We start from the raw sequence: 25,057 nt of genomic DNA, 5'->3' as shown, positions 1-25,057 counted from the left end.
TGTGCTCAGAGCTGTGCTCCACACCTACTGCCTGTGCAGCCCCTCGGACCCTTGGCTCATTTGCATTAGGAGTCAGAGAAGCCAGGCAAGGAGCGCACCTGGCGTATAGCCAGACCCAGGGAGCCGGCAGCACCTGGTATTCTGAGTGCACTTCAGAGGCCCTGATCCCTGCACTTCAGAGGCCCTGATCCCTGCTGAGGATCAGATGTTCCTTCCATCAAGCAGGAAGCAGGGGAAGGTTCTGATGCCCCAGTCAAGTCTGATTGGCTGTTAGGGGCGAAAGGTGTGACTGAAGCGCTGACAAGGTGGGTGGAGACAATAACCTGTAAGTACGCCTCTGGCTTGGAAAGTTTTGCTTCATCAACTACAGCTGGAACCTCCTGGGGCAAGGCAGAAGGGGCAGAACAGGGAGGTCTTCTACTGAGGGGCTGTCATCGATGTCCTGAGACATTTGTGGAGCTTCTGGTGTACACAGCGCGGACAGAGGTTCCCCTGAGAAGCTGACTGTCTAAAAGTGACACAAACCCTCTTCCCTGGCACGTGCCCCTGAAATGCCCATCAGGAAGTTGAATGGCTTCCCGTTGCCAACTGAAGCAGTCCTCACCCTGCACATTAGAACCCCCTGCGGAGACTTCATCCTGATGCTCAGGCCTTATCACTTATGGGGGTGAGATTCTGTCACTGGTGTTTTTAAAATTTCCCCAGCACCTTTGGGAACTGCTGGGGGTGGGAGACCTACTGACTCACACCCAGACCAAAGCGGCACACCCGCCCTGCCCCACCTGTTTCCCCATACCTGAGGTCTCTATTCTTGACACCCTCCACTCATGCAATGCTGCTCTTTACCCACAGGAAATGCCTATCCCCCAAATCTGTCTATAGGAATTGTGGGGTTTTGTTTGTTTGTTTGAGACAGAGTTTCGCTCTTGTTGCCCAGGCTGGAGTGCAATGGCACAATCTCGGCTCACGGCAACCTCTGCCTCCTGGGTTCAAGTGATTCTCCTGCCTCAGCCTCCCAAGTAACTGGGATTACAGGCATGTACCACCATGTCCAGCTAATTTTTTGTATTTAGTAGAGACGGAGTTTCACCATGTTGGTCAGGCTGGTCTTGAACTCCTGACCTCAGGTGATCTACCCACCTCGGCCTCCCAAAGTGCCAGGATTACAGGTGTGCGCCACTGTACCCGGTGAAGGATTTTTAATGGATTGTATTTTTTAGAGCAGTTTTAGGTTCACAGCAAAATTGAGCAGAAAATACAAAATTCCCATATACCTCCTGCCCCCACCCAATGCACAACCTCGCTGACTATCAACATCCCCCGCAGAGTGGTAGTTTTTTAACAGTTGATGAACCTGCATTGACACATCATCATCACCCAGAGTCCACGGTTTACATTGGCGTTTACTCTTGGTATTTCACCTTCTATGGGTTTTGACAAATGCATAAGGACATGTATCCATCATTAACAGTATCAAACAGAATAGTTTCACTGCTCCCAAAATCCCCTGTGCTCTATTCATCTCTCCCGGCCCCTACTCTTGGACAACCACTGATCTGTCTCCATAGCTTTTGTTTTTGTTTTTGTTTTTGAGACTGAGTCCCACTCTGTCTCCCAGGTTGGAGTGCAGTGGCGCAATCTCGGCTCACTGCAACCTCCACCTCCTGAGTTCAAGTGATTCTCATGCCTCAGCCTCCAGAGTAGATGGGATTACAGGCACACAGCCCAATGCCCAGCTAATAATTTTTGTACTTTTTGTAGAGACAGGGTTTTGTTATATTCCCCAGGCTGGTCTCAAACTCCTGGGCTCAAGCACTCCACCTGCCTCGGCCTCCCAAAGTGCTGATATTATAGGCGAGAGCCACCGCGCCTGGCCTGTCTTCATAGCTTTGCCTTTTCCAGAATGTCATATAGTCAGAAGCATTCAGAACGCAGTCTTTTCACCTTGACTTCTTTTTCTTAGTAATACGTGTTTAAGGTTCCTCCCTATATTTTCATGGCTTGATAGCTCTCTTCTTTTTAGCACCAAATAATATTCCACTGTCTGGATGCACCACAGTTTATTTATCCATCCACCTACTGAAGGACATCTTGGTTGCTTCCAAGTTTTGGCAATTATAACTAAAGTTGCTATAAACATCCTTGGGTGGTTTTTGTGTGAACATAGTTTTCAGCTCCTCTAAGTAAACTCCTTTGAGTCCAAGGAGAGCAACTGGCTATATCGTTTGGCATGAGTATCTTTGGTTTTGTAAGATACTGCCAAACTGTCTTTCCAAGTGGCTGTACCATTTTGCATTCCCACCAGAAGTGAGTGAGAGTTCCTGTTGCTCCACATCCTCGTCAGCACTTGGTACTGTCAGTGTTCCAGATTTTGGCCATTCTAGTATGTATTAATATGTAGTGGTACCTGCCTCCTTCCTTTTTCCTGAAAATTCTGCTAGTTCAGGGGAGCCTCATGGTACCTCCTCCCAGAAGTTTTCCTTATTTACCCCACGATGTGAAGGGGGAAGAAGAGTGGGCAGCCACTGGCCATTCATTCTGTCCCTCCCTCCCTTTTTGCCTCCCTTCCTTTCTTCCTTCCCTTCCTCCATTTCTCTCTCTCTCTCTCTCTCTCTCTCTCTCTCTCTCTCTCTCTCTCCCCCCTCTTTCTTTGAGGCAAGGTCTCACTCTGTCACCCAAGCTAGAGTGCAGTGGCAAGGTTATGGCACACTGCAGCCTCAACCTCCCAAGCTCAAGCAATCCTCCCACCTAAGCCTCCCAAGTAGCTAGGACTACAGGCATGTGCCACTACGCCCAGCTAATGGTTTTTATTTTTAGCAGAGATGAAGTCTTGCTATGTCTCCTGAGCTCAAGCAATCCTCCCACCTCAGTCTCTCAAAGTGCTGGGATTACAGATGTGGGGCACTGCACCTGGCCATGAATTTCATTTCTACATAACCTTTGGGAAGATTCCAGACATTTTAGCTCCTGGACTCATGGAGCTGGAGGGAGCCCTAGTTACTAGATCTGATTGTTTTAGAAAAAGGGAAACTGATAACACAGTGAGGGTGGGGGACTTGCCAGGTCACATGGCCAATTCATTGCCAAATCAGGACTAGGACTCAGGCTTCCATGTTCCCCACCTTGCCCCCATCACCTCCACGCCCATACCTTGTTCCGGAAAGGCCATGGCAGCAACGCGTCATACTCCCCTCTCATGATCACGATGAAAAGCGACAGGTGGGTCCTCTTTCCAGTGCCATCTCCATTCAGGTACAGCCGCAGGCATAACTTGTAGCCATACTTGGCAGTGTAGAAGGCTGAAATGCAGAAGCCACAGGCAGCTGGGAAGTGCTGGACTTTGCAGATGTGGGACTGGGATCCAGCGGTCAGGCATGCCCAAGGTCAGTGGCTCAAAACCATGAAAGATGGGATTAGAGCCCAGCATTCTTCTCGAGTAGGGTGTCAGAGAGGAATGGGCTCTTGGGGGTCATCTAGCTAAGTGTTTGTCAGCTGGCCATCCAAGTCATACACTGCCAGGCCCCACCCTCAGAGTTTCTCACTTGGTAACCCTGGGGTGAGAACTGAGAGCGGGCACTTCCAGCAAGTTTGCAGGGGGTGCCAATGCCACTGGTCCTAGGACCACACTCTGAGAACCACTGATCTGACCAACCTATGTTTTACAGTCTGGAAACCAAGCTGAGAAAAAGACAGTGGCCGGTTACCATCTCACAGTGTGTTGGGGACCCAGCAAGAATGAGGGGCCAGGCTTCCTGCCTCCCAGCACCGGTTTCTTTCTGCTGCCCTATGCCAACTGGTTGGGGTCCCCTGGAGGCTGAGGGTACATGGGGTGACTCACAGTTCTGCCCTATGCCAACTGGCTGGGGTCCCCTGGAGGCTAGGGGCACATGGGGTTATTCGCAGTTCTGCCAGCCATTCTCAGGTGGCAAAACCCTTTGAGGGCTGAATCATCCCTGGTGAAGATGCACAGAAACCCCCTGGGCAGCTAAAGGGGCCATCCCAGGAGAGCATGTCCTCTGGCAGAGCGCCCTTCTGGGAGAGGTTGATTGGGGACATGAATTAGGGGCAGGAAGGAAGGGGGTGGAGGAGGCACAGGCTGGCAGTCTGACTCATCTCTGCCCATTACGTTTTGGTAGAACAGGAAGCTCGAGGTACTGCTTGCTTTTTCCCTCTTTAAAAAGAATCGAGGGAAAAAGGTCTACAAGTAGGGCTCGAGACCGCCCCATGAAGAGAGCTGTCCCAACACAGCAGGATGAGTGCTGCTCCTGCAGGAAAGGGGTCCCAGCCCTGCTCTAGGAGTGTGACACACTCCGCTGCCTCATTAAAAAAAATTTTTTTGAGAGGGTCTTGCTTTGTTGCCCAGACCAGAGTGCAGTGGCACCATCATAGCTCACTGCAGACTCAAACTTCTTAAGCCATCCTCCTACCTCAGCCTCTCAAGTAGCTAGGACCACAGGTGCAGGCCACCATGCCTGGCTAATTAAAACATTTTTTTGTGGAGATGGAATCTTGTTATGTTGCCCAGGCTGGTCTTGAACTCCTGGCCTCAAATGATCCTCTTGCCTCAGCCTCCCAAAGTGTTAGGATTATAGACATGAGCCACTGCACCCAGTCTGCTGCCTCATTTTTTGCCCAAATATATGCATTGTTATATTAACAGATATCATTTAGTTAAGAGAAACACTTGCCAAGTAATTACTTTATGCAAGACATTGTGCCAAGCCCAGGGGCCCCAGAAATGAGTAAGAAATGAGTAAGCCACTCATTCATATGCTAACTGCAATCGTACACAAGTGCATGTGTCTTACTCAGTTCTCTAATCTTATTTCAGACTGTTGGCTCTCTGAGGCAAGGGGTCCCATGGTGTTCACTGGTGAAAATCATCATTCACATCCATCTCATCTGCACACACTGTGGCCCACAGCACACCTTCCTTCACATCCCAAACCCATGAAGTGGCTAACAGTTTTGATTCCTATTTGCAGAATGGGACTGACATTCAGGGAGGAGAAAGGGCCTGAATGTCAGTCAGCCTGGGCCACTGCTGTGTGTGGCTGCGAGCCACAGGGCAGAGCATGGTTCGCCCACCAACCTCAAGGTCCCAGCACCCAGCATGGTTCTCGGCCGTGGTGAGTGGCCTGAATGGGCACTGGCCTAAACTGGACACAGCGTGGCTGTCACAGAGCTGGCTGTTTTCACTGCTTGCTTCCTGGGTCCTGTGGGGCCTGTTTCCCAAGAAGGTCTCTGTGCCTCTGGGAGGTGTTACCTGGGGAGAAGAGGCTGACGGTCCTGCCACAGGCCGACTCATGGCACCGCCTGGTGACGTTGGTGATCTTCCACAGGAAGGTGCCATCAAAGGAGGCCTCCTCCATGAGGCGCAAGCTCTGCTCCAGCTTGCCCAGGGCCTGGTCTTTCTGGGCCAGGGTCTGCTGCAGCTCCACCACCTGTAGGGAAGACTGTTCAGCCAGGAACACCAGAACCTGGCTTGGGGATGGGATGGGAAGGGCGGGATGTGAAGATTGATCTGCCCCAAAGGTGCTTTCCTGACCACGCCTCACTCAGGCGTGCGTCTACATCTGAATGTGCTGCCCTCTGCCTGGCCTTCCTTTTCCTCATCCACCAGGAATCCAGCTCATATGGCCCCTCATCTGGGAAGCCTTTAACCACTGTCCTAGCTCAGTTGCTCTGTTTCAATATGTTCTTACAGAGCCCTTACAATGATTTTATGAGACATACTTTTCTGCCTTACCTACCAGATGGTCTCCTCCACTGAAAGCTGGGCCCATGCTCATTTTGTCTTCGTGCCCGTGCCTTGCATAGTGCCTGGTATGTAAAAGTAGAGCTGGGAAGTTTGTGGGTGAAATGAAGATACAATTGTGGCTTTCAGGGAGGCTGCCTTTTAACTGGAGCAAGAGTTACATAAATAAAGGCTAAAGCCTCAGCCACTCCAACTCAGCGCCTGGCCCTTCTAATAGCTTTCCCCAATGAAGTGGAAAGAATACAAATTTATTCTTGGGTGTACTCAGGTAGGGAAGCCATGAATGGAAGTGAGCATCCTTAGAGAAAATTTAATCGCTAACTTTACTGATGGGGAAGGTCCTGAGAGGGAAAGTGACTTGCTCAGACCCATAGGGCAGGTGGCTCTGAGCACCTGCTGTCATGGTAACTGTGAATGGTGAGGCAGTTAATTAATGGTAATGGTGAAGCAGGAACTAAAACCCAGGCCTAACTCAGTATGAGCAATGATGTAACGTTACTGCAAAAGAAGCAACATTAGAATGGTGATTGGCTACATTAAGAAAAGTATAGGCCAGGCGCAGTGGCTCATGCCTGTAATCCTAGCACTTTGGGAGACCGAGGAGGGTGGATCACGAGGCCAGGAGTTTGAGACCAGCCTGACCAACATGGTGAAACCCCATCTCTACTAAAAATACAAAATATTTAGCTGGGTGTGGTGGCAAGAGCCTATAATCCCAGCTACTCAGGAAGCTGAGGCAGGAGAATTGCTTGAATCTGGGAGTGGAGGTTGCAGTGAGCCAAGATCGTGCCACTGCACTCCAGCCTGGGCGACAGAGCGACACTCTGTCTCAAAAAAAAAAAAAAAAAAAAAAAGAAAAAGAAAAAAAGAAAGAAAGAAAGAAAGAAAAGAAAAGTATAAGCTCTAGAATAAGGGAGGAGAAGACAGCCCTGTTGGACCAAGAACTGTGGCTAAGTGGATTATCTGGAGTCAGCCTGGGACCACACTCCAAGCATATAGAATTCTTTGGAGACTGAGCCAGATCATAGGAGGGCAATGTGAAGCAGCATGCTCTGAGGAAAAGGTGAAGGCGCCGGGGCTTTTAGCCTGAAAAGGGAAGCACTCAGGTAGGACAGAATCCGACTCTCCATCCCTGAAGGGCTGTCATGGGGACTAGAAGGTGGATTTGTCTTGTGGGCTCTGAGGGCCAGGGCCAAGAACAATGCAGGGAACAGAGAGGCTGATTTAGCTTAGTATAAGGAAGAGTGGAATATGTCCTGCACTGGAATGAGCTGCTCAGGGAGGTGGTGTCTTATCACAAAGGAACCGAAGCACTGGATGGGAGGCTGTGACCTTGACTACAGCTTCCAACTCAGCGCTCTTCTTGGAAGGGTGTGGGATAAAGGGGAGATATGTTTTGAGGGAGTGACTGCTCTAAGCAGGATGAATGATTAGTAGGAAGCCTGTCTGCTGCTCTGGAGACAGGATGGGGCTCAGCCAGGCTTGAAGGCAAACTTGCCTCCCACACTCACCCTCTGCTCCAAGCTCAGGATGCGCTCACGGTCCAGCTGGCTCTGGTGGATGGAGGTGGCCAGGGCCAGGTGGGAGGCCTCCACCTCCTTGTTGAGGACAGCAACAATGTTCTCAAACACACGCAGCTTCCCTTCCAGCTCAGCCAGAAGCTTCTCCTTCATGAAGTGCTGCAGGGCCAGCTCCTCCTGGCTCTCGGAGCAGGGTGCCCGGTAGCAATCGACCTCCAGGTCCCCCGCCACTTCCACGGCTGCCTGCAGCTGCAGGTCTGACAGGTTCTGCTCCAGGGCCATGGGCCCAGACTCCAGGCCAGAGCCCAGCCGGGTCTTCCACTGTTTCATGAATCCCAACAGCAGGTTTAGGTGGGAGGTCTGGGAGGTGACCTCATGCTCTTGCACGGACTGTGGGCTTCCCTGACAAGAGAGTGGGGCTGATTAGTGAAAACAGAGGTGGAGTGAGGACAGGGGAGCAGTGGAGTGCCCTGCTATCAAAGGTCACCAAGGAAAGTCAGATTCATTCACCCAGTGAAGAGGAGTGGATTTCTGTACAGTGGGAGGGATTCAGAGGAAGACCCTGGCATCAGACATGCCCACGATGAGCCACGTGCATTGTAGCTTCTAATTCTGCTCTGCCCTGCCCTGGAGCGCAAGGATGATTCAGGACCATGGAGAGGGGCGGTGGAGGTGGGGGTCGTTTTAGTGATGTTCTGCGGATGCTTAGGTGAGACATTAAGAAGAACCTCCCTGAGTACTATGATGACTTAATAGTAGGCTCTGATGCTTGGGAAAGTCATTAGTACAAGAGACATCCAAATGAGTGGACTGATGTTATGGTAAAATTCTGGAGGGGCTGCAGTGGGAAGACCTGGAGGTCTGGAACTGCAGTGGACAGATCTCCTTTCTCACACTCAAATACTTACCTTGAAGGAGCAGCCGACACCTGCAAAGGGGCACCCAACTCCAGCCTCGGCCACCTCGGGATGAGCCTGGAAATAATAATCACATCACTGAATGTTATAGCAATCCCTGTGGCTACCCTGGGGGCTCTCTTCAATGCACCAGGATCCACCAGTGTAGGAGATGGCTTGGGCCACACGACTTTGCATATGCTGTTCCCTTTGGCTATCTCCTTTCCACCCTTCAAGCTTCTGCCCTTCCATGACTTTCCTTCAAAATAGGATCTAGGCCCCTACTGTGATCCTGGGCAGCACTGCTATTTCTCCTGTCAGGGCACAGTCCACACAGCTCCATAATCATCACTCATTCTCTGGTTGCCCCAACTGGTCGGGGCGGCTCTGTAAGGGTCATGGCTGTGTTCCCAGTGCTGAGGGCAGTGCCTGGCACAGCTGAGACACTCAGAACACACTGACTGCATGAGTAAATGCGTCCCTCCTCCTGAAGTCCATGGGGAATCTTGTGGTCACAATTCCCATCTGCATCCCTCCTTGGCCATCTATCCTAGACTAAGGTGTGTCCATTCAGCAGAACTTTCCCTTTCAGATAATGTCCAGCCCGAGGGAAGGGACACAGGAGGGTCTCAGTGCTATTACAATAGCAATTTGACCCCACTGTTAACCTATTTAGGTCTGAAGCGTTTACCAAATGCTTTCAAGGCTGTAATTCTTCCTAGGGCTCCTCACAGCACGGTGGGGAAGAGAAGGTGGGTTTTTATTCCTATTTTACTGATGAAAAAACTGAGGCTCACAGAGGGGAAGGGATTTGCCCAAGGAGGCCAAGCTGGGAGGCCGCACAGCCCCAGGGCCCCTCCCACACACATCACTGCCTCTTAACAGGAGTCAGCCCAGGAGAGATGGGAGAAAAGTTTTTCCAAAACATATACAGCCGTGCAACAGGAATATGTTCTGAGAAATGTGCCATCATTGTGTGAACATCATAGGATGTATTTACACAAACCTGGATGGTATACCCTGCTACACACCGAAACTCAGTGACGGCCTATTGCCCCTAGGCTACAAACCTGTACAGCACGTGACTATACTAAATACTGTAGGCAACTGCTAACACTGTAAGTACATGTGTATCTAAATATATCTAAACATAGAAAAGGTACAGTAAGAATACAGTACTATACTCTTCTGGGACCATCGTTGTATATGTGGTCCGGTGTAGAGTGTTATATGGCACATGACTGTATCTTCATAAAGGCTTGTATCCAGAATATATAGAGAACTCTTACAATCTAATAAGAGACAAATGACCTAATAAAAAATGGGCAAGGCCAGGCTCAGTGGCTCCACACCTATAATCCCAACACTTTGGGAGGCTGATCCCAACACTTAGGGAGGCTGAGGCAAGAGGATTGCTTGAGGCCAGGAGTTCAAGACAGCCTGGGCAACATAGTGAGACCTCATCTCTACTTAAAAAAATTTTTAAATTAGCCAGGCTTGGTGGCGTACACCTACAGTCCCAGCTACTTGGGAGGCTAAGGTGGGAGGATCGCTGGAGCCCAGGGGTTCAAGGCTGCACTGAGCTATGATCACATCACTGTACTCCAGCCTGGGTAGCAGAGAAAGACCTTGTCTCTCTTAAAAAAAAAAAAAAAAAGCAAAACAATGAACAGATACAAAAGCAAAACAACGAACAGATACAATCTATGAAAGTATCTTATAAAGTTAAATCATACTTATAAAATAATTTACTTATAAACCATACTTATAAAGTTACTGTACAATGCACACACTTCACTCCTAGGAATTTACCTAAGAGAAAGTAAAACATGTGTCTGCACAAAGGTGTGTATGTGAATGTTCATGGCAGCTTTGTTCAAAACAACCCAAATGTGTCATCAACTGGTGAGCAGATAAACAAATTGGTCTATATATACTATAGAACAACCAAATGGCATTAAATACCAGCATAAACAATAACATGGATGAACCTCAAAAACACTGTGCCAAGTGAAAGAAGTCAAACACCAAAGACTACATACTACCTCTTTCCATTCTTACGAGTTTCTAGCAAAGGCAAAACTAGAGTGACAGTAAGTAGATCAGTGGTTGCCTGGAGCTGTGGGTGGGGAAGGGATTGACTATGCAGGGACACAAAGCAGCTTTATCCCATGCAGAAACGTTTGCCACTTGACTGTAGTGGTGGTCATGTGATTATTTATATTCCTCAAACTGTATACTTCAAATGAGTGAGTTTTATTGCATATAAATAATATCTTGAGTCTATAAGCTCTTTGTTTATTTATTTATTTATTGAGAGAATAATCTCATGGAACCACGTGAAAGGGGATTTGGATGAAAGCAGGAGAGGACAGAGGTGTTTCGGACTGAGTAAATACAAAAAGCCACACTGTTATTATTCTTTAAAAGTAACATAAGCAGAGAGCTGTGGGCTTAATGAGTACAGTTGGTTTGGGACACAGACAGAACACAGCCCAGCAAAGGCCACCGTACCCCCGCCCCCACCCCCCCAACTGCCCAGGGCTTCAGGGACAAGTTGTTCCCAACAAATAATAGAAAACAGATGTTTTATGGAAGGCAGGCAGAGGGCGGCCTTGGCAGGGAGACTGTGTTGGCTTCAGGAAGTCTGTGGTGATGAAACCTCCCTGAACATGTAGCTTTTGACATGTGAGAACAGTGGAGGAAGATGCTACGTGTGGACCTGGCTCCTGGGTGAACACACTTTGGGGAGCCTCTCAGGTCCCACCATTCCCTACAGGTCCATGATTCCAGTCCTCTGTGGTTCTAAGGGTCAAAGCTTGGTGGGAGAGTCATAAAAGGGATAAGAACGTGAAAATGATCAAGCTAAGAGTGAAATTCCAGACATCACCCTGCAGGTGGAGGGGATGTGTCTTTCAGCAGCGGAGCCGTCCTGGTGTTGTGCGAACAGCAAATGCCCGTTTCAGGAAGTGAAACGCTATTCAGATGTAGGGACATCCTTCTGTGATGTGTGCCCAGATGTGGCCTGTGATGAGCCTTGAATGGTTGCTGCAGAAAGGGGCAGGGGTGACTTGAGAGGGTTTCGGAGGCTTCTCCGTCATCATTATTCATTCCTTAGAGTGCACGCAAGTTCAGGGTGTGGCCTCAGGAGCCAGCCTTTTGGGGTTCAGAGCTTGTTTCTGTCACTTCACATACTAGCTTTGTGGCCCTGGGATAGTTATTAACTCCTCTGTCCTGCAGTTTCCTCATCTGCAAAATGAGGATAATAATAATATCCCCCTTACAGGGTTATTGTGAGGATTAAATGAGATAATACATGTAAGCACTGGTATTAGTTACCTATTACTGCTGTAACAAAACATCACAAACTTAATGGCTTAAAACAACACAGCTTTATTATCGTACAGTTCTGGAGGCCAAGGGTCCTAACATGGAAACGTCGGCAGGACTGTGTTGCTCCTGGAGGCCCAAGGGGAAGATGGCTTCCTCCCTTCCCCAGCCTCTCAGGGCTTCCTGCACTCCTCGGCTTCTGGTCCCTTCCTCCATCTTCAAAGCCAGCAGTGGAGCATCTCCCCTTCTCTCTGACTCTCCTCTCCCTCTTCTGAGGACCGTTGGGCCACCTGGATAAGCCAGGGTCACCTCCCCATCTCAGAATCCTTCATTTAATCATGTCTGCAGAGTCTGTTTGCCATTGTTATGGGCTCAGCACCCCCCACCCAAATCATATGTTGAAGTCCTAACCCCCAGTATCTCAGAATATGGAGACAGGGCCTCTAAAGAGCTAATTAAATTAAAATGAGGTCATTGGGGGCGGGCCCTAATGCAATGTGACTGGCACCCTTTTAAGAAGGGGAAATTTGGAGAAGGACCACATGAAGACATAGGGAGGGGACACCCATGTCAAGGCAGGGAGAGAGGCCTTGGAGGAAACCACTCGCCAATACCGTGCCTCGAACTTCTGATCTGCAGAACTGCGAGGAAATACATTTCTGTTGTTTACACCACCCAGTCTGTGCACTTTGTTATGGCAGCCCTGGCAAATGCATAGAGCTATGTGAGGTCACATACTCACAGGTCCCGGGGATTCACATGGGGACATCTTTGGAGGACATTATTCTGCCTAACACAGTGTTCAATAAATATGAGCCATTATTAGTAATAATAATTATTAGTATTGAAATTATTAAATACTACTACTGAATACTTGTTGAATACTACTACTATTAATAACTCTAAGAATACTAATAGTAGTAATACTAATACTATTACTACTAATTACTACTAATACTATTACTATTACAAATACTATTATTAGTATTTCTACTAATTAGTATTCTTATTCCTATGGATTAAGCACACTGCCCCTGGGACATCCCCAGTCCCAGTTCTCCAGCGGCTGTCATACACATGTATCTCATTTAATCCTCACATCATAAACTCTTAACAACAAATTCTCTAAAATTCCATTTTCCCACTGGATTTCCTCAAGGCAGTGAGGAATATCCCTAAATGAACAGGACCAAAACATGTTTGAATGTTGTCCCATAGGATCCCTGTGACAATCCTCTGAGGCAGGTGGGGCTGGATTAGTGTCACCTTAATACCGGCAGAAACAGAGGGAATGGCTTAAGGTCACGCTGAGCTCGTGAGTGGAGGAGGCGGGTGTGCCTGTGTGTTCTCCCCCATAGTTGTGAGCCTCTGCAAGGGCTCACTGCTCTCCTGGCACTCATGTAGACACTGTCCCATCAGATCCTCACAGCCATGATGGGGAGGCTGGGGCTTTGAGGTTCTGCTTCCCTTGGGTAGGTGGAGAAGCTGAAGCCCAGGGGTGATCAGTGACTTGTAGGAGGCAACGGGGCAGGCGAGGGCAGCCCAGGAGCCTGGAGTCCATGTGCAGGTTCTGTCCTCCCCACCATAGTGTCCTTGCCTGGGGTGGCCTCATTCGAAGGCCAGGGACCGAGGAGACAGGAGAGGGAATCAGGAATCAGACTGCGTTGCAGGAGAAGAACAAAGGCTGTGTCCCGGGCCAAACCCGTCTGGTGTCATAAGTGGCCCCTGTGTGAGTGGCCTCACTGCTTGCAAATTGCTAAAAATAAAGTGTGTAGTGGAATTTCCTCCGAGGAGGAGACAGAAACAGAGAAAACAGATGCCCAGCCCTGAGGGAACACTCGTTCTTCTGTCTGGGTCTGAGGAGTCTCTGTGTGTGTGGTTTCCGGTCACCCCAGCTACCCAGGCCCTTTGTGGTGGGGTCACAGTGGGCCCTAGCGGGAGGCCCCATTCTGAGACCTGGGGCCTCTGGGAATTTGACTGTTAAGAGGGTGCCGGGAGCATGAGTGCCACCTCTGCAGCACCTGCACAGAACAAAGAGGATCTGAGCAGGCCAGGCACTGCCTACCCCCACACTGGGCTGAGGTAAGGGATGGCCGGAGGGGCTGCTTTGGCTCAGGTCTCAGCTGGTGCTGATGGGGTACTCTACATGGGGAGCTTGGTCAGCCTGCCACTGTCAGCCTGTTCCTGCCCTCCTCTGTAACTGGGCCAGTTTAGTCTCTGTCAGCCTCTGCTCAGCTCAACTGCCGCCTCCTCCAGGAAGCCCTGCCTGATTCTCCTGGTTGAAAGTAGTCTTGCCCATCCCTGTTTTTTCCATAGCACTTGGTGGACTCCTGCACTAAAGCCTGACTGTGTTGTTTAAGCAGGTATGAAACATTTAGGGGAGGATTCCTTGTGTAGAGGCAGCATAGAGAAGATGCCACCACCTCAGGAGCCATGGGTTAGAGCCTGGCTTTGCCTCTCACTTGCTGTGTGACTTTGGTCCAGGCACACCTCCTCATGGAGCCTCAAAATATTACCTATTGGTAAAATAGGGCTATCACCACCACCCACCACACAGAATGTCACAGGATTGGGGCGATTACGGATGAACACTGTCAAACTCAGAAGTGTAAGGTTTGGGGGTTTATTCCCAGGTATCACACTCCAAGGAACACAGATAAACAGAAGCACATTTACCCCAAATGCACAGAGACTGGCGAAAGACTGCTCAGTGTCTTTCCACGGAGGCAGGACTGACTCCGGGGACAGGGGGCTGAGTTGCCTTTTGTGACCTCAAGGGAGACAGACTCCAGCTCAGTACAAAGGAAGAGGAGAATGTTGCCTCCATCAGAGCGCCCCAGGGTGGGTGTGGTTGTTTCATGGAGTAATGAGCTCTCTGCCATTGGAAGGACATGGAGCTACGTAGCAGGAATCCAGTACAGAACAGAAATTGGACTAGACAGCTTAAACTTCTGTCATTTTCTGACTCTAGAAAAATTAAGGCTTTACTGTGAGCTACTGGCATCAGATGTCAGCTTGCCTTTGACCTTCTTGAATGGGCCTCAGGGGGAAGAGAGTGGGAGAAACTATCCCATTGCTGATCCTCAGCAGACAGGACTGAAGGTTTTTATCTTCCAGTCCCCCTGGACGTTCCCTCCTTCACTGTCACTTCTACAGGAAGATCATGTGAGGCAACTATCAAGTCTCTAACTAGGTCAACATTAATCCTTTAATATCCACTTCTTATATCAGGTAATCAGTCCATGGCTCTGGGCACTTCTTCAGGAGATAATCATCTAATGAAGTCAGAGGCTGAGGATAAACTGATAAGCAGATGGTATGGGAAGTGTTTGCAAGGAGGGCTGGTCCTCAGCCCTCTACCCTGCCTCCATTTCCCAGGTTGCCCTACATGTGCAGGCAAACTTAGGAATTACCACACATGCAAAGTGTTGACTTTTCATCAGCCATTTTCCTTTGTTCAAAAGTCCCCCAAAGTTCCCACTGGGGCAAAAGTCAGAGGAGTCCCCTGGTCCTTCCCCTATGTGACTTTGTTTAGGTGATCAGACCATGACTACCGCCCCTCCCCACCCCAGCTTTTCACCAGGAGTCCATGACTCCATGAGGTGGGGAAGCCAGCAGGGAGGGGAGGGGGCTGCTGCCTCTCAGAGGTCTGCCTGCGTTAAGGAAGCCTTCTTTGCTCGCAAATACAGGCAGCTTCCTCTCCCATCCTATAGCCTGTTAAGGTGCCTATAATTCTACCATGAACTATAGTCCCTTCATTTGGCTCAAGGCAGCAAGTTTCAAACTGTGCTCTGCAGGGCCCTAGGAGTCCCCAGAACCTCTTAGGGGCTGGGATAAGAGAAAGAAATGGGGCAATTAACAGGCCAGGGCTCCAGGCTCCCCCTCCATCAGAACGTTTCTACTTTCATCTGATTGAAAAAGATGAAAATAAGCCATTGGATTAGGAGATATTAAAACATCTATGTGATCTAAGATTTACACAATAGATGTATGTTAATTTTGTTAAGAGGAAAAAATAAAACAAGCTAAAAACAACAGTCCTAGAGCACTCAAGCAGGTAACGTCCTTTTGCAAGTGAGGCACAGTGGCCCACAGAGAGTTGAGGGTCTGCTTGTGTCTCACAGCCAATCCCCCAGGAGCCAAACAGGGAGGCTCAGGGAGTTACTCCACAGAGCAGTGTATCATATTAACTCTTACCACGTTGCAGAGTGTAAAGTTCCAAGAACATGCATTTGATCCTTACTCTTACTCCCTGAGGGCCTGCTGATGGAGAGGCTGCTGAGAAGCAGATGGGAGAGTGCTCAAAACCAGCTCTGGGTGGGAGAGGAAATTCCCCTGAACTCTCTGAATGAGAAGGACCAGCTCAGAGAAAGGAGAAGGAGGTGTGGACACTCGCCTGCCTCTGGTCCAACGGTAGGGGGATAGCTGCCCTGCTGGCACTGCTATCATGGTCTCCTGGAAAGGCCTTGCAGAGCCGGCTTAACATCCTCATTTTACAGATGCAGACACAGGGCCTGGGAATTGCTGCCAGCCGAGCAGAGAGTTATGCAGAACAACCCCTGGACATCAGGCTCCTGATCCCTGGGCAACAGTTTCCTGCAAGAAGAGGGCTTTGGCTGAAAGGAGCCAGGCACCTCACAGTGGAGGTAGAGAGGGTGGCTGAGCAACGAGACTCCTCTGCGGGTCTCAGGGCCCCATGTGTAAACAAGAGGATTTGATTTTGAGCAGTGACTCCTGCCTGTTTGGATTCGTGGACCAATATGAGAGAGAGAAAGTGTGTGTGTGTGTGTGTGTGTGTGTGTGTGTGTGTGTGTGTGTGTGTGTGTTTAATTGAGACATTAACAAAGAGATTGCCATCTTTTCAATTTTTCTTAGTAAAGGCTTTACCAAAAACTATCATCTATTATTACATCCTCTCATTTATATAAAGACATGCATAGGACTAAAGACATGAATAGGACAGACACAATCTCAGAGTAAAGGTTGGTTTTAGAAATGGAAAGAATTAAGTTTACATAAACTCATTTATAGAATTGCCTTATTTTTATCATTTTGTCATGAGCTAGTGGGAATGGATCAGTTCTGGATAGCACGTGGGAACCTTTGAGCAGGACATGTAACCTGTGAGGGTCCTTCCAGCTTGGGAGGGCCAGGGTTCTAAACCGCAGCTCCTGAAAATGTCTCTCTGGCCTATCACACTTCCAAATGTGTCTCTTATTCCTAGCAGCACAGTTTGGCAGAGCCGAAGAGGTGAGCTGATAACGGTCTCTCCCTGCCTAAGGGCAAACAGAGGCAGACAGAACCATCTAGTTGAGGAGTTTGCTAACTTTTTTATAAAGGGTTGGATAGTAAATATTTGGGGCTATGAAGTCTTTGTTGCAAGTACTCAATTTTGTATAACTTTCATGTGTCTCAAAATATCTTTTTTTGTTGTTTTTGAGACAGAGTCTCATTCTGCTACCCAGGCTGGAGTGTAGTGGCACAATCATGGTTCACTGCAGCCTTGACTTCCCTGGGCTCAGGTGATTCTCCTACCTCAGCCTCCAGACTAACTGGGACTACCGGCACGTGCCACCATGCCAGGCTAATGTTTATATTTTTTGTAAAGACGGGGTTTCACCATGTTGCCCAAGCTAGTATCAAACTCCTGGGCTCAAGCTCTTTGCCCACCTTGGACTCCCAAAGTATTAGAATTACAGGCATGTAATTGTATGTAATTCAAATTCTAACACTTCAGCATTACAGGCACGTTTATCATTTACCAAAGGGTTTATATTTGTTATTATAAGAACTTTTTTGATTATTATTGATTGGGCCTCATAACAATTCTGTGACGCAGAAAACATCTTCACAGACAAGCAAGCTGTGGCTGGAGAACATCAGCAGTGCCCCGGGCCACACAGTGGGACACTGGCCTCACAGCCTCAAGAATTACAGGTCATTACACATGGCCTATCATTCTTCTGATCTTTTCAACCATTTGAAAATATAAAAACCACTCTTGGCTCGTTGCTCAGGAGGTGGGCCAGATGTGGCCCATGAACCATAGTTTGTGGACCCCTGGTCTGGACTGTTCTCACCCTAAGTCTATTGCCAGGTGGCTTCAGGCAAGACACTTCACCACTGTGAACATCAGTCTCCTCACTCCTTATAAAGTAAATTCAGTCTGGACTCGGGACTAGTTGGGAGATGCCTGCCAGGGGCAGAGTGCGCAGCTGTCTACTTGGCCTCAACCTGGAAAAATCAAGACAACGGACAAATGCTTTTCCGTGATATACCAACGTACCCTCTCCAGAGTTCGAAGACGGCTTCCTGGGCTTACAGACTGGAGGTCTTCCCCTCTGCATTTGGGGCAGATCTGATCCTCGCTGTTCCTGGGGAAACATGGACAAAGCCTTGGAGAGAGGCACCACAGTTCCCTGCACCATCCACTCTCCTGACAGCTCCAGAAGCCTCAAGTGTCAGCAGGTTGGGGATCGTGTATGTCCACAATCCCAGAGCCACAGTTCCTAAATCGCAAAAGTGCCGAGCATCCCACGTTTTTTTGGTAATTTGCAGTGAGCTTCCTGGGCTGCCAAACCTGCCCTGACTGCACTGACCGGAAGCTATTACAGCCCTTACTTACTCCACTTAGTGTGAATATATACATATTTCATTGCAGAAACATTAACGTGCTTGATTACAGGGCACTGCCCCATTCCCTGCCAGAATTGTATAATGCCCTGATTTGCTTTTCTAAAAAAATTCTTAATTACAAAACACATCTGATCTCAGGGGTTTAGGCAAGAGATTGCTGACATGTGACTACACTTGCTCTTCTCATTTGGTCCTCCATTTGGTTTTGGTCTCATATGTTTAGTAATTACAGAGGATCATGGCCTATTAGAACAAGAAGGGGCCTCAGAGAATATCTGGCCTGGAGGTTCTTAATCAGGAGTGGGTGTCAGATTCTAATGGGTAACACCTGGGTACCCACGGATTTTTGTTTTGTTTTGTTTTTTGGGGGGTTTTTATTTTTTGGAGACAGGGTCTTACTCTGTCGCCCAGGCTGGAGTGCAGTGGCATGATCTCGGCTCACTGCAACCTCTGCCTCCCAGGTTCAAGTGATTCTCATGCCTTAGCCTCCTGAGTAGCTGGGATTACTGGGATTACAGGTGTGTACCACCATGCCCAGCTAATTTTTGTATTTTTAGTAGAGACGAGGTTTCACCTTGTTGGCCAGGCTGGTCTCAAACTCCTGACCTCAAGTGATCCTCCTGCCTCGGCCTGCCAAAGTGCTGGGATTACAGGCATGAGCCACTGCACCTGGCCAGCACCTGCGTTTTCACAAAACTCCTGGTGTCTCTGACCTGCTACTGAGATAGCCCATTTTACGAAAGAGGGAATGAGGCCCCAGAGGGCATGTGGATTAGTCAAGGTAGAGTGAGTCATGAGCACAGCTGAGTAGAAGCTCTTTGGGACTTAGGCCTCAGGCCTCAGCCCTCCAAATTCCAATCAGCTCCCTCCTCTGCCAGGTTTTGGAAGGAGGGAGAGAAGAAACCAGGAGACCCACCACCAGAGCCTGAGCTGAACCCTGACAATCAGCTTGATGGTAAAACCAGACAACCTCTGCTCCTCCACCCTCTGGTTGGCCTTTCCACGGTCACAGCCTCTCCTCGCTATTCTCACAGCCTCCTCCTTTGTCATCATGTTTGAACTTCTCACTTGCCTGATTCAGCTTTCCCACCTTCTTAAGCTGTAAAACCCCAAACAAAAGGTCATCACATGAGGCAGTTTAAGGGCATATTTGCCAGGAAACTGACCAAAGCTGACCTAACCTATTAGGCCTCAATGTCCTCATTTGTAAAATAGGATCATAATAGTATCCACCCCTGTAAGCTGTGCTGAGGACCTGAGGGCAGAGCATTTGGCACACAGTAGGCACATAATTGCTTAAAGAGGAATGTTGATGATAGTACTGATGTCATGCCTTTCTGGGTTAATACTTTAAATATCATTAAATACATAAATATATATCGATCTCTTTGTCCCCTCCAAAAGGGTTCCCAGCAAACAGTCTGAGGTGATGAGCAATGCTGTGGAAGGAGAGATATTCGTCTAACAGTTTGTCATTCACCAAGGGGTTTATATTTGTTACTATAAGAACTTTTGTGATTATTATGCATTGGGCTTCATTAATAATTCTGCTATGCAGAAAACAGCTTTACAGACAAGCAAGCTGCAGCTTAGGGACATTAGCAGTGCCCCAGGCGACACAGTGAAACAGTGGCCTCACAGCCTCGAGGCTCTCCTCGGTGTGATCGCTTTCCCCTGTGGGAGCTGACGCCTTTCTGTGGCTTCCTCTCCTTCCACCATAGCCAGAGGGGCAGTGTCAGGGAGTGTGAGAAAAGGGTGTGGACACTGAGGCCCAGACAGGAAAAGTCACCTGCTCAAAGTCACAGGCTCCTCTGCCCCTCACCTCCCATCAGGGGTCCCCCCTGGCACCCACTTTCTGCCCACCCTCCGCTCCTCCATCACCTCACCTCAGGTTCTCAGAGAGACAGCCTGTGCAGCAGAGAGCCCTAGGCTCCTTTGGGTCCCGGCAGACGGTGGGAGGGCACCCAAAGGGAAACTCATTCTCATCAGGGGCCGGGCGTGGGCTGCTGCCTGAGCTGGATGCCATCTCAGGGTCCCAGGCTGGCCAGAGGGCCTGTCTAAGTTGCTTCAGGACAGGGGACCAGCCCTGTGGAGTCCTGGCCTGGGCCTCACTCTCTGGTGAGTAGGAGCTCTGATGACTTTATCTTCTTCTCTCTGGCTTGTGTGGTTCAACGTCACAGCTGAGTCACAGCAGGGATGGAGCAGGAATTACCCTTTGTGGTGATAAAAATCCCCTGGATGGTGACTGAAGGCTTTAGGAGTGTCCAGTCATTTTTTTTTTTTTTTTTTTGAGAGTGAGAAAAAGCAAGAGAGCAAGTCAGAGAAAATGACCCGTGTCACAGACTCTCAGAAAGCACAGTGAGAGTTCCCCTGGCTGAGAATCGCAGGCTGCCGCTGGCTTCCCCCACCTCCCTGGGCACATCGGAGGAGAAGGCCATAGCTGGCCCCTGGTCTGTGTTCCCTGGCACCTCTGAGCAGCCTGGAATTCTCAGTGGGGGTGCTCACCTTCCTGGTGGAAATCCCCAGGGTGTTGAAGGCAAGTCCAAAATTTCAAGTTCTAGGCACTTTTGCTCTGCTCTGTGTGGAGTGTCTGGATGATCTCAAAGAGAAGTCACTTCCTCACAGTGGGTTCCGATGACCCCATCTGTAAAAAAGAAGTCGCAACAGGTGGCTTCTAGGCTGTAAGATTCTGGGACCCTATCTTGCCTGGGACTGAGGCAACCAGAAGGAGCAGGAAAGCCCTGATGAAATCCAAGGCCTTAGGACCACAGACTCCTCAGGGCCCTCCCTGCACCACCCCACTCAGGAAGTCATAGGTGGCTACATGCTCCGGTCAGGTGCCACCACTTTGCTGCCTCAAGGAGAACAAAGCATTAAACAACTACAAGATCACGGCAGCTGGTCTCAGCAGCCAAGTGGGACATAGATCCACGTTTGCAGGAGAAGTACACCTTGGAAACGATGGCTCCTGGCATGTGTACTGTGTGCTGGGCAACAGTTTCCCTCCAAATCCTTACAGCAACCTGCAAGGAATTCTTCTGCAGCTGTACATAGGGTCAGAGAAGCAAGATGCCTGGTCCAAAGGCACACAGCCTCTGGTGGTGGAGCAGGATTCACTCCAGGGCTGTGGGGCCCCAAGCTCTGTGCGTGTGATCTCTGATGGAGATCAGAGTACCCAGCTCTTGTCTCATCTATTAAATGGAGAAGACGATCCCTACATATCTTTCCATCGAGTTCAGCTGCTACAGAGGTTTTGCAAACTTTCACATTGGTTTCAGATCATGGGTTTTGAGGTCAGACAGAGCTGAGTTGAAATCCTGGGTCCACTGCTTACTAACTGCGGGCCCTGGGACAAAGTCCTTAACTTCTCTGAAACTCAGATTCTGCATCTGTAAAATGGGACAATAATACCTATTTCACCCAACTGTTGTGATGACTAAATGAGATCGTGGATCAAAGTGTGGTGTGTAGCCCAAGTGAAGTACTTGAAAGACTTTGACATTTGGCTCAGATGGTGACTACAGGCCTTCCAGCTCCTCAGAGAAAAGGATGAAAGTGGGACATTATGCTTACACTGTGTTTTCACATCTATCTACTGGAGCCTCACAGGTGGGCAGTGCAGGTCATCGGACCTGAGATACATTAAACTGCCCACCTGCCCTGGTGTAACACCGGGGCTGCCACAGGCTGGTGGCAAAGAGGGCACGGCATCTTACAGCCACAGTGTACATCAGGACCTTCACCCCTATAGCAAACGACCTCCAGGCCTGCATCAAGACCATGAGAAGACACTCCCTTTAACTGTGTACCCCATAGCTGCAAACTTTCCTACAGCCCTACCTGTTCCCTCCTTTCCCTGGGGTTTGAGATAAAACAAACACCCAAGACTTCTCTCCCCATCTGTGGGTCCCTTCTCTCCCCTCTGGCTTCAATACCACCCTCTCTACCTGTTCATTCCCACGGACATCAAAATGTGCCCAAGCTGCTCTAATAAGAAAAGGGAAAAATAACTAGTACTACTTTTGGGTGCTGTGTTATGTAATTTTACAGACATCATCTCATCTAATTGTCACTCTATGAAGCAGGTATGGCCATCATCATCCCCACCTTAGAGATGAGAAAACCGAGGCACAGAGAGGCTAAGTGACTTGCTGAAGGTCTCACAGCTAGTGAGTGGGGACTCCTGAACCCAGAGCCAGTTCTCTAACCACGCATGCCTTTACAACACTCTATTCTCGTCTCCAATTTCTACATCTACCCTCTCCTCACTTAAGAACCCCTCTCCTAGGGGTTCTTAATGGTAGAACCCCTAGAAAAGATTGTCTATACAGGCACTTGGATCTCCAGGGAATCATCTCTCCAAGTGTATATGAATGTCGAGGACGCCAAATGCTCTGGGCCCGTCCCAGTCTCTATCCAACCAGCCCTTCTGCCAGCACCTGACCGGCTCTCAGCCCTTCCTTCCGGATTCCCTTCCTTTCCCCGGCTTCCCGCATCCTCTGGGGGGAATTCCCCCTGCGTCTCTGGTGGCTCCTTATTCGTCTCCTTGACCCCTTTCTCTTCCACACTGGGCCTCCATCGGCTCCATCCACGAGAAGTCTCTCTGCGCCGCGTGTCCCCATCTCCCACTCGTCCTTCGGGGCGCCCCTGCACTAGACCCCACTCCCATGGGAAGTCTTTGTGGGCCCCATGATGAGGCTGGGCGCCCCGCTCTGTGATTCCTCTCGCCTGCCGGCGCCAGCACAGCCCCCGCCGCCCGGCTCTGCAGGCCGGGTTGCCTGTCTGAGCCCCCAGCCCAGTCGGTGATCCCTCCCGAGGGCGGGGGAGCGTCGCGTCGCCACCTCAACATATCCAGTTGCGAGCGCAGCGCTGGGAGTCAGGCAGCGCCGGTGCCCGCGGAAGCAGGAATGAGCCGCCGGGGGGCCGGGGCGCCTGCCGCTGGGCTGGGGGCAGTGAGTCCAGGGGCCGGCTCTGCAGCCGAGGTTCCATGTCCCCGGCTGCGCCCGGGGAGTCCCCGCTTCAGCGAGGGGGAGCTGGAGCGGGGCGTCCAGGACGAGGAAGGGGGCCGGGGAGCCGCCCTGCTGTCCTGGGGCAGGGGTGCAGAGCAGCCAACCTCGTCGCCGCCTCCGCCACCACCTACCCGCGGCCCTGCCGGGAGCTTCCGGTGGAGTGTGGAGGACGCAGCCGCGCGGGCGGAAACCTGGAAGGCAGGGCCGGGGCGGGGGGCTGCTGCTCCGCGGCCCGCCGCGGGCGGGGCGAGCGATCCCCATGCGGGGAAACTGAGTCCGAGGGCTGGGTCTGCGGCGCCACGGGCACTGTGCGCCCAGTTAACTGACACGCGTGCACGCCGCTCCTCCGCGTGCGGGGCTCCTGGCACCTAGTGCAGCACCTGCGCGTATTTAGTGCTCAGTAAAATGCCCCCTGAAAAAACAAACACGAACCGGGAATTGGAGCCCCCACCCTGGTCCCCTGCCTGCCTGAGATCCGAGTAGTGAGGTGAAGAGCAGTAAAACCCAAGTCTTACCATTCTTGGATTTCTCCAGAAGATCCTAGCACAGTGCCAGGCTCTCCCAAGCTTATTGGGTTGAAGCAATCAAGTGATAGTACTTGATAGTACTTGATCAAAGTGATAGTACTAAGTGGTTCCAGGCCCTTTGCTTTCACAAACTGGGTATTTTAAGGAACCGTTTCTGTTTTCGTCTAAGCGCGCGCACACACACACACACACACACACACACACACACACACAGAGTCGCTAAATCCTTAAGAATATATTAATCAAAATAGTTACGGAACTTAGTGTTGGGGTAGAATTTTAGATTAAAAGCTACACAACCTTTATTTTTGCGAACTACCAATTTGACAAAGGCTCCTTCTCTGTCAGATGTCTTAACCTTGTAGGACTGATGGTGGAGGGAGGGATGAGACTCTCCACCTTGTTGGTTTGGGTTTAACACCTCAAAAATCTCTTTATGTGTTAGGGTCCTTTTTTTTTTTGAGATGGAGTTTCACTCTTGTCACCGAGGCTGGAGTGCAATGGCCCAATCTCGGCTCACTGCAACCTCTGCTTCCTGGGTTCAAGCAATTCTCCTGTCTCAGCCTCTTGAGTAGCTGGGATTACAGGCGCCCGCCACCACGCCCAGCTAATTTTTGTATTTTTAGTACAGAGGAGGGTCTCACCATGTTGGCTAGGCTGGTCTCGAACTCCTGACTTCAGGTGATCCACCCACCTCCGCCTCCCAAAGTGCTAGGATTACAGGCGTGAGCCACCACACCTGGCCTAGGGTCCCTTTTTATGGCCCGACTCTCAACTAGATTGTAAGAGCAGGGAACGATCTTTTACGTGTTTGTTTTTTAACCCGGCATGCCTGTAAGTCTCTCACTTACTGGGGGCAGAGCTGCTGTCCTCCAACTTCCACTAGACAGGCGGAAGCTGTGGGACACAGGGTACTCTAGTCAAAGGGGGACCTCAGGGGTCCACCTGGGAGGGAAATGCTGCTTGTGGACAAGCAGAGGATCTCGGGGCCTCTAAGAGAGAATGTCTGCAAACTATGGGAGGTTGACCAGATGTGGCCTCTGTGGGGCCTTTCGATTCTGGGGGAAAAGGATTCAAAGAATTAAGTGTCTGAATTAAAAATTGATGGGCCGGGCGTGGTGGCTCACCCCTGTAATCCCAGCACTTTGGGAGGCCAAGGCGGGCGGATCACGAGGTCAGGAGCTCGAGACCAGCCTGGTTAACACGGTGAAACCCGTCTCTACTAAAAATACAAAAAATTAGCCAGGCATGGTGGCAGGCACCTGTAGTCCCAGCTACTCGGGAAGCTGAGGCGGGAGAATGGCGTGAACTCGGGAGGCGGAGCTTGCAGTGAGCCGAGATCACGCCACTGCACTCCAGCCTGGGCGACAGAGCAAGACTC

General features: G+C 50.1%; 1 protein-coding gene across 14 annotated transcripts in view; it reads right to left on the bottom strand.

The window, feature by feature from the left end:
* Positions 1 to 23,815, bottom strand: part of TRAF1 (TNF receptor associated factor 1) — a 33,435-nt gene extending 9,620 nt beyond the window's left edge. For 2 of the 14 annotated variants that reach the window (XR_013404589.1, XM_015116917.3), the window contains exons 1-8: positions 22,982 to 23,313; positions 20,646 to 20,784; positions 20,027 to 20,392; positions 17,791 to 17,878; positions 8,187 to 8,252; positions 7,270 to 7,680; positions 5,267 to 5,444; positions 3,151 to 3,299 (exon numbers count right to left, since the gene is read on the bottom strand). Coding sequence is in view for 12 of the 14 variants with exons in the window: in XM_015116917.3 (XP_014972403.1) it covers positions 3,151 to 3,299; positions 5,267 to 5,444; positions 7,270 to 7,680; positions 8,187 to 8,252; positions 17,791 to 17,878; positions 20,027 to 20,166 (1,032 nt within the window). In the remaining 2 variants the exon portion in view is untranslated. 14 annotated transcript variants of the gene reach the window in all.
* Positions 23,816 to 25,057: the final 1,242 nt, after the last annotated feature.

Source organism: Macaca mulatta, chromosome 15, assembly GCF_049350105.2.
Source record: "Macaca mulatta isolate MMU2019108-1 chromosome 15, T2T-MMU8v2.0, whole genome shotgun sequence".
Lineage (NCBI taxonomy): Eukaryota > Metazoa > Chordata > Mammalia > Primates > Cercopithecidae > Macaca > Macaca mulatta.
This window is presented reverse-complemented; position numbering and strand designations above follow the sequence as displayed.